This window comes from Oncorhynchus tshawytscha, linkage group LG19 (assembly GCF_018296145.1).
Source record: "Oncorhynchus tshawytscha isolate Ot180627B linkage group LG19, Otsh_v2.0, whole genome shotgun sequence".
Lineage (NCBI taxonomy): Eukaryota > Metazoa > Chordata > Actinopteri > Salmoniformes > Salmonidae > Oncorhynchus > Oncorhynchus tshawytscha.
The window spans coordinates 24,806,772-24,822,289 of NC_056447.1; the positions used below are offsets into that span (position 1 = coordinate 24,806,772).

At 41.6% G+C, this 15,518-nt stretch overlaps 1 protein-coding gene across 9 annotated transcripts; it reads left to right on the top strand.

Moving 5' to 3' along the window:
- Positions 1-5,652: 5,652 nt before the first annotated feature.
- LOC112218519 (PSME3-interacting protein) lies at positions 5,653-14,112 on the top strand. 9 transcript variants are annotated; one of them, XR_006079358.1, is made up of 9 exons: positions 5,653-5,749; positions 6,997-7,045; positions 8,359-8,492; positions 8,632-8,730; positions 9,278-9,399; positions 12,198-12,331; positions 12,508-12,581; positions 12,727-12,874; positions 13,215-14,112. XR_006079358.1 is itself a non-coding variant. In XM_024379363.2 (9 exons), exons 1-9 carry the CDS (start codon positions 5,671-5,673, stop codon positions 13,217-13,219), a joined length of 867 nt encoding a protein of 288 aa, XP_024235131.1. In that variant the 5' UTR covers positions 5,653-5,670; the 3' UTR covers positions 13,220-14,112. The 9 variants fall into 9 exon arrangements, 7 of the variants coding, with proteins under 7 accessions (XP_024235131.1, XP_024235132.1, XP_024235134.1 ...); XR_006079359.1 differs by having other exon boundaries at positions 13,231-14,112; XM_024379363.2 differs by having other exon boundaries at positions 12,508-12,604.
- Positions 14,113-15,518: the final 1,406 nt, after the last annotated feature.

Below are 15,518 nucleotides of genomic sequence, written 5' to 3' on the forward strand. Positions count from 1 at the left end.
AAAAGATGTCCATTTGATAAGAGAGGTCACGAAACCACCGCAATTGGCTGTAGATCTGCAGCTCATATGGAGAGTGAGCTATTGAAAATTAGACCCATCACAGAAAATATTCATATAAAATCTGTTAAATTAAAACTTGCAATTATAATGGGTGTACAATGGAGGGAGGTCAAGTGGTTTTAGATGTATATGTCATTTGGACTGGAAGCTATTGATTATAAGATATGTAGGACTACGTGAATGAATAACCAGGATAAATATTTGTAAAAATCAAATGGAGGGAATTTTGAAAAAGTTACTTGCTTTGATAATAGAGGTCAAGGAACACACCACACTTGTCTGAAAAAAAACAAACACCAGATAGGTGCAGTGAGATGTGTTGTTTTAGGGTCAGCCATAGTAGTACGACACCCCTGGAGCAAATGTAGATCTCTGGCACATTCAAGTTCAAGTTGTTACTGATAACCTACATTGCAGGCGAAGACACTGAAATACATGGATATTACAATACATACACAATAACAACACATTCAGGTTTAAATCAGAAGTGAAATTCATGATAATATGTACACTACCTGTCAAAAGTTTTATAACATCTACTCATTCAAGGGGTTTTCTTTATTCTTTACTATTTTCTACATTGTAGAATAATAGCGAAGACATCAAAACTAAACTCAGCAAAAAAAGAAAAGTCCCTTTTTCAGGACCGTGTCTTTAATAGATCATTTTTTAAAAATCCAAATAACTTCACAGGTCTTCATTGTAAAGGGTTTAAACACGGTTTCCCATGCTTGTTCAATAAACCATAAACAATTAATGAACATGCACCTGTGGAACGGTCGTTAAGACACTAACAGCTTACAGATGGTAGGCAATTAAGGTCACAGTTATGAACACTTAAGACACTAAGAGGCCTTTCTACTGACTCTGAAATACACGAAAAGAAAGATGCCCTGGATCCCTCCTCATTTGTGTGAATGTGCCTTAGGCATGCTGCAAGGAGGCATGAGGACTGCAAATGTGGCCAGGGCAATAAATTGCAATGCCCGTACTGTGAGACGCATAAGACAGCGCTACAGGGAGACGGGACGGACAGCTGAACGTCCTCGCTGTGGCAGACCACGTGTAACAACACCTGCACAGGATTGGTACATCCGAACATCACACCTGGGGCTGCAAAGTAGCCTAGTGGTTAGAGCGCTGGACTAGTAACTGGAAGGTTACAAGTTCAAACCCCTGAGCTGACAAGGTACAAATCTGTCGTTCTGCCCCTGAACAGGCAGTTAACCCACTGTTCCTAGGCTGTCATTGAAAATAAGAATTTGTTCTAAATTGACTTGCCTAGTTAAAATAGGTAAAATAAAGGTAAAAGGTAAAATAAAATAAAAAACCTGTGGGACATGTACAGGATGGCAGCAACAACTGCCTGAGTTACACCAGGAATGCACAATCCCTCCATCAGTGCTCAGACTGTCCGCAATAGGCTGAGAGAGGCTGGACTGAGGACTTGTAGGCCTGTTGTAAGGCAGGTCCTCACCAGACATCACAGGCAACAATGTTGCCTATGGGCACAAACAAACCATCACTGGAACAGACAGGACTGGCAGAAAGTTGTCTTCACTGAAGAGTCACAGTTTTGTTTCATCAGGGGTGATGGTCGGATTCGCGTTTATCGTCTAAGGAATGAGTGTTACACCGAGGCCTGTACTCGGAAGTGGGATCGATTTGGAGGTGGAGGGTCCGTCATGCTCTGGGGTGGTGTGTCGCATCATCGGACTGAGCTTTTTGTCATTGCAGGCAGTCTCAATGCTGTGCGTTACAGGGAAGACATCCTCCTCCCTCATGTGGTACCCTTCCTGCAGGCTCATCCTGACATGACCCTCCAGCATGACAATGCCACCAGCCATACTGCTCGTTCTGTGCATGATTTCCTGCAAGACAGGAATGCCAGTGTTCTGCCATGGCCAGCGAAGAGCCCGGATCTCAATCCCATTGAGCACGTCTGGCAAATCTGGTTCAGTCCATGAGGAGGAGATGCACTGCAATACTTAATGCAGCTGGAATGTATTTCAATTAACAGGTGTGCCTTCTTAAAAGTTAATTTGTGGAATTTGATTCCTTCTAAATGTGTTTGAGCCAATCAGTTGTGTTGTGACAAAGTAGGGGTGGTATACAGAAGATATCCCTATTTGTTAAAAGACCAAGTCCATATTATGGCAAAAACAGCTCAAATAAGCAAAGATAAACTAAAGTCCATCATTACTTTAAGACATGAAGGTCAGTCAATACGCAACATTTCAAGAACTTTGAACGTTTCAAATGAAGTCGCAAAAACAATCAAACGCCATGATGACACTGGCTTTCATGAGGACCACCACAGGGATGAAAGAAATTGCAGCCCAAATAAATGCTTCACAGAGTTCAAGTAACAGACACATCTCAACATCAACTGTTCAGAGGAGACTGTGTGAATCAGGCAGTCATGGTCAAATTGCTGCATAGAAACCACAACTAAAGGACACCAATAAGAAGAAGAGACTTGCTTGGGCCAAGAAACTCCAACAATGGACATTAGACCGGTGAAAATTTGTCCTTTGGTCTGAAGTCCAAATTGGAGATTTTTGGTTCCAACCGCTGTGTCTTTGTGAGACGCGGTGTGGGTGAACAGATGATCTCTGCTTGTGTGGCTCCCACAATAAAGCATGGAGGAGGAGTTGTTATGGTGTGGGGGTGCTTTGCTGGTGACACTGTCTGTGATTTATTTAGAATTCAAGGCACACTTAACCAGCATGGCTATCACAGCATTCTGTAGCGACACAGCATCCCATCTGGTTTGGGCTTAGTGGGACTATCATTTGTTTTTCAACAGGACAATGACCCAACACACCTCCAGGCTGCATAAAGGCTATTTTACCAAGAAGGAGAGTGATGGAGTGCTGCATCAGATGACCTGGCCTCCACAATACCCCAACCTTAACCAAATTGAGATGGTTTGGGATGAGTCGGACCGCAGAGTGAAGGAAAAGCAGCCAACAAGGGCTCAGCATATGTGGGAACTCCTTCAAGACTGTTGGAAAAGCATTCCAAGTGAAGCTGGTTGAGAGAATGCCAAGCGTGTGCAAAGCTGCCATCAAGACAAAGGGTGGCTACTTTGAAGAATCTCAAATCTCAAAAATATTTAGATTTGTTTAACACTTTTTTTGGTTACTACATGATTCCATATGTGTTATTTCATAGTTTTGACGTCTTCACTACTGTTCTACAATGTAGAAAATTGTCAAATAAAGAAAAACCCTTGAATGAGTAGGTGTTCTAAAACTTTGGACTGGTAGTGTACATTCAGGAGTGTTGTGTATTCATTTGTAGCAGGCAGATTTTTCTGTCTCACTGTTCAAGTGCCCCTTCAGAGACTGGTTACCTGCCTGCTGAGGCCAAGTGTCAAGCAGATCCTATGGCAGTACACACCTGCTTGTAATTCCACAGGCCAGGAGTCCTTGGCCTGTAAATAAGAATTTATTCTTAACTAACTTGCCTAGTTAAATAAAGGTTAAATAAATAAATCAAATAAAAATGAGCATAGGTAGGGAATGGGCAACTTTTGTTTATATCTCTCAGTCATTAACTCCTGGGCTGCGGAATTGAGAGCAGATGTGTACTGTGGCAGAATCTGCTTGACACTTGCCCTCGGCAGGCAGGTAACCAGTCTCTGAAGGGGAACTTGATCAGTGAGACAGAAAAGTCTGCCTGCTACAAGCTCTCAAAGTCTCACATCAGAATTAGACGATCATCCTTGTTTCTCAAACGTCACATTTCAACATGGATGGAAGTCAAATACTGACTTGTATCACGGGTGACCTGCCTGGAAGTCAAGGAACAGTTTCTCTCTTCATTAATTGAGGGCAATGATAGTGAAGTTAGAGCATTGTTGTATCCAGGACATTCCATGCCGAGGATGATTCAGCAAGCATGCTTCTAGATGCGCTCAAATTGGTCAGAAAGGGCTTGAGTTAAAGTGGGCCCAATAATGGACTAAAAGCCTAACCTTACTCCTTACATGTTCTGTTTAGAGGCAAATTGGCTCTGGCAACCAAAACGGCCAAATACTCCATCTAAATGTGAATTGATTCTCAATTGCGGTACGGTTCTAGAAACATAAAGCCCTCTATTTTCATTTTTTCTATTTTCACATCAAAACAATAAAAAAAAGCTAAATATACTGTACACTGTTTTAACCGGTTTAAACAGTTGAAGCCAACAGTATTTTTCAGTGACAACACGTTTGTGGCGTCCGTCTTCCGTTTACACACAGTTGTTCGGAGACGCAAATAGCTGATTAGCACAGGTACTCCTCTGTCTTTTGTCTGTTTTCTGTGAACAAGCGCTGTAACATGGAAGTGTGGCTGTGTGGGAACCCTATAAAGGTGTGTCGTAATTCAACTTTTTTTTTTTACTATTTCTCTCTGATATAAAAGATACCTTCCTTATGTTTCCAAAACCGTACCACAAGCGATGCGTTTTAACGTTCGGAAAACAAGTGTCGGGGCTCTTAACAAAACTCCCCCAGTCCGAAGATACTATCGCCAATAGCCGCTAAAAGGTAGTAGCGTCTATGAATGGGTTAGAGTTAAGTGGATCTGAAAATATAAAACATTTCAAATGGGAATTCTAATGGGTGTATCATGGATAAGGCATATCTGTGACTTTGCTACAAGTGATTTTAGCTCTGTTATGTAAGTGGGCTACATATACTAGGTTGCATAAGAGTGAGAATTTTTTTTAAAGTATTTTACTAGGCAAATCAGTTAGGAACTAATTTGGAAACAGCCTAGGAACAGTGGGCTAACTGCCTGTTCAGGGACAGAATGACAGATTTGTACCTTGTCAGCTCAGGGATATGAACTTGCAACCTTTCAGTTACTAGTCCAACACTCCAACCATTAGGCTACCCTGTGGTATCTTAGGCCTATTCATGTTTTTTTTATATACATAAAATCCATAAAAAATATACATAAATGTTCAAATGTAATTGTCGTGGGGAACAAACACATTTGGTTTAAGATCTCTAGATTTCTAATTTGAAATAAAAAACGTAGGCTTTCTGAAAACACCCGTTTCTGCTGATTGCACTTTTAAGACGGTCCCTTAGCCGCAAACGCGTAATATTCATCCAATTGAAACCAACATAAAGTCACTTTTTGAAACCGAGTTGATTAAATAAACGGTTACCTTGCTCTCTATCGGCATCTTATTCCAGACGTATCACTCTAATCATCATAAAACTTTCTGTTGAAGAGACCGAATCCGAATATCTAAACTGAATTCAAAAATATGGCGGTAATTGGATGGAGTGATGTCTATGGAAGTTTTCTCAATCATCCAGAATCGTTCTACAACCAGTAAATTATAGATTTATAATTTAGGATTTCTAATCTGCAGTTGCAAATTAGATTGTTATACAGTTAGCCGAAAATGTTTAAATAAAGTATGTGCGAGAATTCAACCAGAGCCATTCAGATGTAGCTCAGTATACACGCATAGTTATTGACTGATAATGTATAACATTATGGCTCGGTTACTGGATTTACAAAAATAATCTTCCATACAATTTTGAAGACACAGTGGAGGTTTATACGTATTTATTTACATAGAGTGCTACAATTATTCAGGCCGATGCACAAGTGGGAACTATATTGTTTCTTCATAAACTATGCGGAACCTATTTACTGGGACACGTGGCTCCGTGGATTAGGTAAAAGTGTCCTAGCTTGCTGTGTTGTTGTTAAATATTACATTTGTAATCCAAAATGTACGATCATTGATTCATTTATGAATAATTGTAATCATTTTCGAACGCAGATATATATTTTACATTATAGACGCAGTATTGAACCATTATTTTGCAACGAGCTGCGTGCAGTAGGTGTTGGCAATGAACTAGTTTTCTAGCGAGACAGCTCGCAGCTACACAATGTATTTAGCAAGATAGCTGTCTTAGCTAGCTAAGGTTATCCTCTACATTTCTATTCGAAATCCGTTCTTATTGGTTAGCTAATCAATCTTATGAGCCCGTAGCTAATAGACTGATCAGTTATGAGAGTATGGAGCCGATTTAAACTCAACTCCAAGATTTACGACGGAGTTAGATAAAAAACGAACATTTCAGCACCCAAAAAAGGGTCCAGTTACACACGACATTGTTCTGTGAAATTGTGTGCTATTCGCTGGATGCTGAAATCAGTCGTTTTTGATAAAAACTTCAAGTTGTGACGTAGGATCACTAGTCCGCCCACATCTTAAATCGTTGAGTTTTGTTGAATAAAAGAAACCAAGTCGGCAATAATATGTAGGCCTAACTAATAGTTTAGTAGGTCCCCCATAGATAGCAACTACCTATCTTGAAACGGACCCAAAAACAACCCTTACTTCACTTGGTCGACGCTAGCTCAAATATAATGACAGCTAGCGTGCAGTTGACCAGGGTTTCCCTAACTATACACGTTTTTGCCCTAGCACTACACAGCTGGTTAAAATAGTCAAAGCTTGACGATGAGTTAGTTATTTGAATCAGCTGTGTAGTACTAGGGCAAAAACCAAAATGTCCACCCAGGGGGCCCTAGGACCGAGTTTGGGAAACCATACAGTAAATGGCTACACTACACATTTCTTGAGTCGACCACTAGAGGGAGGCGTAGCCTCATGAATTATAAATAGGTGATAACCAATGACTGTTACAAACTGTGGTAACAAACTTGATCCTAGGACCCCCTGGGTGGACATTTTGGTTTTTGCCCTAGTACTACACAGCTGATTCAAATAACTAACTCATCGTCAAGCTTTGATTATTTTAACCAGCTGTGTAGTGCTAGGGCAAAAACCAAAACATGCACTGAGTTTGAGAAACCCAGGTCCACTCTATGTACTCTTAATTGTTCATCTTATGTCTACATTTCTCCTTTAAGCACGCTGTTCTGAATTATTTTATTATCTATCCAACAGATGATTTCTTGACTTGGTGTCTGGTCTACTTTGAGTTGAGGCAAGTAAAGTAAGTTCTCAATCTCTCTATTTTGATGGATCCAAAAAGCATCAGTTTGATTAACTTTAAAAGGGAAATCTGCAGTTGTTACATTTTTTTGACTCATCATTTAATGACATGTACCCATTAATTCTTGAAGAATATAACTTATAAATGCCTCGTGCAACTGTCTTAACCCATCAGAATCTAGCAGCATACCACCCTGCATCCCACTGCTACCTTGCCTCTCTGCATCCCACTGCTACCTTGCCTCTAAAGCTAAGCAGGGTTGGTCCTGGTCAGTCCATGGATGGGAGACCAGATGCTGCTGAAAGTGGTGTTGGAAGGCCAGTAGGCACTCTTTCCTCTGGTCTAAAATCAAATATTCCGATGCCCCAGGGCAGTGACGGGGGACATTGCCCTGTGTAGGGTGCAGTCTTTTGGGTGCGACGTTAAACGGGTGTCCTGACTCTGCGGTCAGTAAAGATCCCATGGCACTTATCGTAAGAGTAGGGGTGTTAACTGCAGTCTCCTGGCTAAATTCCCAATCTGATTATCATGGCCACCTAATCATTGCTAGCTTCCAATTGGGTCATTCATCTCCCCTGTAACTATTCCCCAGGTAGTTTCTGTAAATTAGAATGTGTTCTCAGTCAACTTACCTGGTAAAATAAAGAACCTGAAATATAACCTTGTTTTATTCCAATGTTTGTAAATGCAAACAAACACCATATAGCCTCAAAACATGTTTAAAGCTATAATTTTGATATCATGGATGTCAGTGCAACCATAGCTCGGTCTATGAATTTGAGTGGTTGCATTTCTCCAGCCCCATCCCTCAGCTTTTTGCTGAAACGGGCCTGGAATGCTTTTATCATTTAAACTGCTGATTTCCCCTCATCCTTAACATGTATCACTAGCCACTTTAACTATGCTCTACTTATCTCATATGTATATACTGTTATATCATCTACTTTTTACCATCCGCTTTTTTGGAATTGTTAGTTAGATTACTTGCTCGTTATTGTGGATGCTTGCTAGCTTCCAATTGGGTCATTCATCTCCCTGTAACTATTCTGTTTCAAAACATGTTTAAAGCTATAATTTTGATATCATGGATGTCAGTGCAACCATAGCTCGGTCTATGAATTTGAGTGGTTGCATTTCTCCAGCCCCATCCCTCAGCTTTTTGCTGAAACGGGCCTGGAATGCTTTTATCATTTAAACTGCTGATTTCCCCTCTAACAACTTTGCTCTTACGTGTTATATATAACGTGTTTTTCCGTTAGTCTATTGTGGATGCTACTGTTTGAGCTCAGGTTTGTGCATGTACCTTTTTCAAGGTGTGAGATGGCAGTGCCAGCGGCCGGGGGTGTCGACCTCAGTCGCAAATTTGTGTCAGAGACCGAGATCGAGGAGAAAAGGAAGCAAAGACAGGAAGAATGGGAAAAAGTTAGGAAGCCAGAGGACCCAGAGAGTAAGCCTTCTGCCACTCCACTACCTCCCAAAATGTACACAGACACAAGCAATATCTTTCATCATGCCTGTACACTTGTCTCCTCTAAGCATCTGCATAGCTTTGGTTTCTGTGTGTTTGTGCTGTCTCCCTAACACAGAGGCTCCCGAGGAAGAGTATGATGGGCGTTCACTGTTTGAGCGGCTACAGGAGCAGAAGGACAAGAAGCAAGAGGAATACGATGAGCAATTTAAATTCAGTAAGGGTCCGGCTCTCATTTATTTTAGTCCCTCTCCACTTTCCCTGCAACAGACCCTATCACATTCTGGGACTTCACATTGGATATCTCAGATTAAACTCTTGCATCTATGGAATGGATAGTCAGACTCTGGACCTGTTGAGTACAAAGTATTTCTTACTCTGGAAGTGTGTACAGTTTTATATTATGAACCTGTTTGTGTGAACAGATGGAACTATGTAATGTATCAGAAGAGGAGCAGGAGGAGATTATGACCTTGTTTTGGGAATGAGGGCAGCCTTCTGCCTGGCATAGCAGCTTCCCTGCTTTTCCGTTTCCCTGGTGACCAGCCTACTATTAGCAGTCACCCTGGTGGCCATATGTGTCTTGTAAAGCTATACGCTCTTTCAGCAAGGATATTTAAGGAAATAGATAGCGTGTTGTTTTGTGTATGTCATAACCCTTCTCCAACTCCCATGGCCTTAAGTTGAAATGATCAGATAGTATTATTGTATTGGTACTACATTACTTAGACATTTTTTCCATGGAAATGGTCTTCTCACCACAGAGAACATGGTCAAAGGCCTGGATGAGGATGAGTCTCACTTCTTGGATGAGGTCTCCAGGCAACAGAGCCTGGTGGAGAAGCAACGCAGAGACGAGGAGCTGCATGAACTAAAAGAATACAGAATATCCTTTCAGTTTCGGTTGTATACTCCCTCCCCATAATTCTAAGCTTCTCTCTTTAACACACACACATACACACAGAGAGCAAAAACACGGTGTATCCTTTTTCATGTCATTTTATTGCTGTTTTTTTTTTCTGTCAGTACGGCAACATTTAGTAGACATGAGTCACACAAATAATGGATCTATGTGTCAGAGCCGAATGTGAGAGCCAACTACTCTCATACTGCCTGTGTTTCTCGCTCTTTTTCTCTGTCACAATATTTTGGTGGGGTTGAGTTTTCTGCTCTCTTGACAGTAGATTAGGCACGTCTTACCCCTTTACTACCACTCTCATCTGATGGACAGGAGGAGGCAGTCAGTCTACAGGCTTCAGGTCAGTACCAGAGCATGCGAGCGGAGTTGAGTGGTTGGAAATCCTGCTCACCGCTCCGGCACTCCACTTCCTTTCCAACCTCTCCGCTAAAAACTGCTCTGCGCTCACAGAAAAGAAACTGTTGCTCCAAATTCACTCCATTCATTAAAATCACAATTTAACCAACAGCCATCTATTGTTGTGACTACCTGGACTGACCATTTGGTTTTGATGTATTGAAACCAAACCATATGATTTGAGTAAACATGAAAAGGTGAATGTAAGAAGCGAACATCGTTTAAAAAAGGCTTCATGTCATATTAAACTGCATATAAACACTCTAAATAGGTCAGGAGCCAGACAGTGCCCAAGAAGGAACGAAAAGGAATGATTTAGTCTATATTATTTCAAGTCTGTAGTCTACAAAGAAATGCACATTTAAAAATGTATTTAATCATTATAGTCTATCAATGGTGCATATAGGCTGTGCCTTACTTAGAATTCAATTTAAATTTAGTGCCCTTGAATACATTTTTAGAAACACAAGTTTGGCCAGTCTGTAACTTCATGCGATGGTGCCTTGAGAGCCGGCCAGCAGAATATATTCTCCACACTTACAGAGCCACTGGGGATGCTAAACACCCTTTTGGCCACTCTTGCCAGGCTGAGCAGAGAGAGTTGTTTATGCATATTTTTCTGTAGGTAGGCCTAAAGGTTTTTAGGCAAAATAATCCAATCAAAACAAAGCTCCTTGAACTTGGGAATATGCCAGGCTTATTCGGCCAAATCAATTATAGCCTATTGTATAGCTAATAGAACAAAAATGAACTAAACATTTAAAAGATCAGATTTTTAGTTTATAAATACTTTGCTACAATGACACTCTTAGTTATCTACCCACCACGTTCAATTCTTTTAGCATGTGCACGTAGTAAGTACAACCATCATGCTTTAGGGATATGTGTCTTTTCAGATTCCACAATGATTGTTTAGTTGTGGACACTAGATCACCACACTCCCTCTCTTGCTCTTGGTCCTCATCTTTGTAAGTCACCTTGATTTTTCCCCTGTGTGTTTTATCAGTTTCTTTATGAAAATATTTAGCGACGGCATGCCCTGAGCTTGTGAAGTGAGTGCTACTGGAGCGAAATTGGAGCAGGCGAGAAGGGCGACGCTCCAGCCTTTCTGAATTTCGCTCCACGCTACAGTAAAATTGGGCTCGCTCCGCTCACGTACTCTGGTCACAACGAGTGCTCTTCCACCTTGTTAGTGCTCCTACTCTCAAACATGACATACAGTACAGCCTCAAACACAGAGAACCACATCCTACATGCCGAGAAACCATTAGATCAAAAAATGTATGGGTAAGATTACAGTTTAAGGGTGCGTAGACTGTGACAGGCAGGTAATTCGTGATCATTTGATTTGGCATATAATCATGATAACCTCTCAGTGAAGAGATGATTAGCCATTCCTGATCTGACACTGTTCCTTGCCGACCTTTCCAACCCGAACGTTAATGGTTTGATCCTCAGCACGAACACTTTTACCACGCAATTTTATGAATGAAAAAAGCATGATCTCTTTTCTCTTAACATGTAGTGGTTTTAATTGATCTATTTTAAAGTGTGCTGTATGTCCACTTAACTGATATGAACGTATGTTAATGTATGCAAAGCTGCTCTCACGCCACATATCTCAGCACTGCTCAGAGCCACGGTCCTGTGGTGATTCATTCTAAATTCAGCCATAGTTTATAACGTGACTGACTTGATAGCCTGCATTTCTCTTAATCTTTCTCAATCAGGCTGTCATGTACAAGTATGATGCATGGAGCAAGATCAGACAATTATGCTATTGTGTAAGGGAGAAAATAAATGTTCCCTCTTTCCACTGACGACCAGGTTTGTCTGCAGATGGAAGAGGATGCATTGTCATGGCAACCAAATCCTACTGAGGGCTGGCTTTTACGCTGATGGGAGACAGTTTGAAGTGCTTACTGCAGAGAACCATCAACCAGATCCTCTTGTAATATTTTGATTTAGCCTAGTTCAGCTAGTTTTCGCACCTTGTCACAGGGTTGTTTTTAACTTCAAAGTGTGTCACTTTTTCAGGGCGTTGGTGGGGGCCCACAGACTAGTAAGTGGAAAGCACAGGCTGGATTTATGAGGACACACCTGGACTGTGGCTAGATGAACCCCGAATGCGATTTGAGTGTGTACCACTTATTTTCCTGTATTCACGCAGTCAAACATTGTTGGAAAATCTATTCTGACAGTCAGTGCTAGCCCAGTGGGCAATTCCCTGCTCAGAAGTGATTGTGAGATGTGAATTAATTGTGAGTCACCTGGTGTCCCCATCACTCCTATCAGCAGTTAATTATCACATCTAGGATCTGCACGTCTGAGTTATTTTCCATTTCCTCTCCTTAACTCCTGGATCTCACAGTGCTCTGAAAAAACTGGCATCTAGTGAGAGTCGGAAGGAGCCCGAGAGGAGGGCGGGTCCTAAACCAGTAGAGGTCAAGACCAGTCACCTGTCCCAGGCACACCTGTTGGCTGGGGCGTTCAAGCGACGCAGGTGAGGCCAGTGGCCACAGTACTTTTAGACCTAGGTCACATTTTTCAAATCATCTGGATATAGTGTTGGAGGATGTAACACAATTATAGGGGAGTGGTGGAGTTGGTTGAGAGTGGGGGAAAAAGTGAATTAATCTGCATGTCTCTAGTCTTTCTGTTGACTCCTTTCTCCTGCAGCTCTTCACAGTCCTCAGACAATAGCAAGAAACAGAAGGTTGAGGAGTCTGCAGCAGGGAATGGGGGCCGGACAGGTGGGCTGAGACCTTCTTATAGTGTAACAGCTGCTCGTCATTTCACAATTTGAGTGCTCTTATAACACATACTCTTCTCTCTCGCACGTATGACTTCACCGACATCGGTAAGTGTGACTGGCAGTGTGTTGTGCTCTCAGAGCAGGAGGCGGGCAGAGGTGTGGTTGAGCAGGGCTCCACAGTAAAGACCGGTGTTCTCCACCTTCCATCGGCCGCCGTGTGTGTGGGCATCCTGCCGGGCATGGGAGCCTACTCCGGCAGCAGCGACTCGGAGTCCAGCAGCGACAGCGAAGGTAGCATGGACAGGAGCATCTTTCCCATAAAGAGATATAGAGTCTGCAGATAGACACACACCAATATGCAGTCACACTCATACACTTACACACACTCATTCACACAGACAGGCTGCTGACACCATTGCTTTCACAGCTGTATGAGTTACTGTTATTCTAAGTCATTAGCAGCGTTTCCATCAAGTTTTTTCCAGCCCAGAGTGGTATAGTTTAGGATTTCTTCATAATCACTAAATATGAATTAAAACCTGTTAAATTAACTTCAATGGCATTGTGATTTTGGTGTTGTGCATTCAAACATGACACCTCCCCCTTCCTCCCAATATGACATCTCACACAGTTTAAATCCCTGGCAGCCTAACCTGATGACATCCCCCTGTGGCTGCAGCTCTGCTATTGGCCAAGGAAACAGTGACTGACAGCTGTGGATCAAGGACAAGACTGCTAGACTGTCACGTCACATTCATACCTTACCTTAGACAACATCAGCCAGAGCTTAGTCTCAGACGCAATGTATGTGGAAATGCTTTTCCTTTGAGTTTTTTGTTGTTGATGCGTCAGTGCGAATAATGCTGGATTTTAATGGGTTTCTTTCTCTCCATGAAAATGTGGGTTTCATCATGGGATGATCAAGGCTTTGGGTAGAAGAAAATAAAACGTTTTTCTGTTTTCTTTGTTTATTTGGTGTAAAGAGTCAGCCTGGTCTCCTAGACTAGATGTAACATAGTAAACTAAAATCTGCGACACTCATATTAGTATGTGTTACATTTGATGTGGTTAAATAAGACAAGGTTATATAAGGCAAAAACTAAAGGAGGGTGGGTGGGTGTATAATATGAAAGTCTAGCAACCCAAAGGTTGCCTGTTCGAATCTCATCACGGACAACTTAGGCATTTTAGGTAATTTGCAACTACTTTTTTTTCTAATTCCTAACCATAACCCCTAGCCTAGCTGATGTTAGCCACCTAGCTAACATTAACCACATCAAATTGGAATTTGTAACATTGTACAAATTGCAATTCGTAACCTATCACAGATTGTAATTCGTAACATATCATCCGAAATGGATGATGGATATCCACAAATTAATACATACCTAACATACTAATTTGAGTGTCCCGGATGTTTGTTTACTCTGTTACGTCTACCCCTGAGTACAGGTTGAAAGAGTTGGTGTACGTGAGTGCATGAATGAAGATAACTGGAACGAAATACAGTTTGAGTAAATTGGAATTGACTTCTGTGTCTGTTTGTACTCATTCACTTGCAACCGATTTAGTTGTGACAAATGAAAAATAAGTGGTGCTAAGAAATCTAAGTGTAGGGATATTTCTCAGGGCACTCTGAAAGAAGCCTTGTTTGTACAGCATACACATTCAATTTGATAAAGTTGAAAAGGATTTCATCTGGCACAATCAGGGTTAAATTTATACTGATTGTTCCAAACTTTCTAACATTTTCGGCTCTGCGTTTTCTGGTGAAGCAGAGGTTGAGTTCCTGCCTGACTACATTGCAGATGCATGCCAGATCTTGCAATGCATGGATAGGTACAGTATGTTATATCTGCTAACCAGGCACGCAACCATTTGGCGCATTCAACGTTGCAGTTGACTTTAAAGTCGAGACAGGTCGCGTTCCCCTGCTCAGACTTGCATGCATCAACCAATGGTTACGCGCCACATCATCGACTGCTGTTGGGCACCAGAGTGCATAACATATAGGGCGTGTTTCTGTACTTAGACATTGCTGACGCCTGACAGATCTTACAACGCCTGGACAGGTTTTTTAAGTATTAGCTAATGGTGCTGGGAACTCTGAAAAAACAAGGTAAAATCATGAAGTCAGTAATCTTCAGTTTGGAAAGTCGGAGCTCTAGAAAGATGCCTGAGTTTCCGAGTTGGATGACGTTTGATTTCTCCCAGTTGGAGCTTGTTTTTTCCCCCAAGTTTCCAAGTCTTGAACACATTGAAGTCGGAAGTCAGAGAGTTCCCAGTTATTTTGAATCTGGCCTAACCACATATATTATAGAACTTTGTCAGTCAATGACACAGTCGTTGACATGATAGGCAACCATTGGTTGTTGCGTCACCTTAGCTGTGGAGCACGCCCATGATGTGGTCAGCTGATACAAAAACCCTAACCTCTGGGCAGAGGAACGTGCTCTGACTTCTACAAATCACTTGGCCAGGTTTTAGACTAGAGCATCAAAATTGTGATGAATCATGGGAAAATTGTGACTGACGGACTGATCTACAAATAACACTGAGTAGTTATAATGCAGGTGATTTGCAAATCAGTCAGTCTCGACTCGCATTTAAAGTTGGCTCTAATGTTGAATGTGCCTGGATCAATTTTGTCTAATCCTTTCAACGTGTGTTGCATTATGGGTAAAAAATTGTCAGACTTGCACCTTACATGTCAACTGCATGAACTTTACAAAAAACGTGATCAAAGGTCAATCAGTTTCTGATAAAGTCACCTTCAAGTTGCTGCAGTTGCTTCTCAACAACTGCACCATGCATTCATCGGCTGCATTGTGGGAGGCACTATTTGTCAACCAATCATTAGGGTGTTTTTGGTTAACCCACGCAAATATGACCAAAGACTTGACTGAACAGGAACCAACTTTGCAGCAATTCTAAA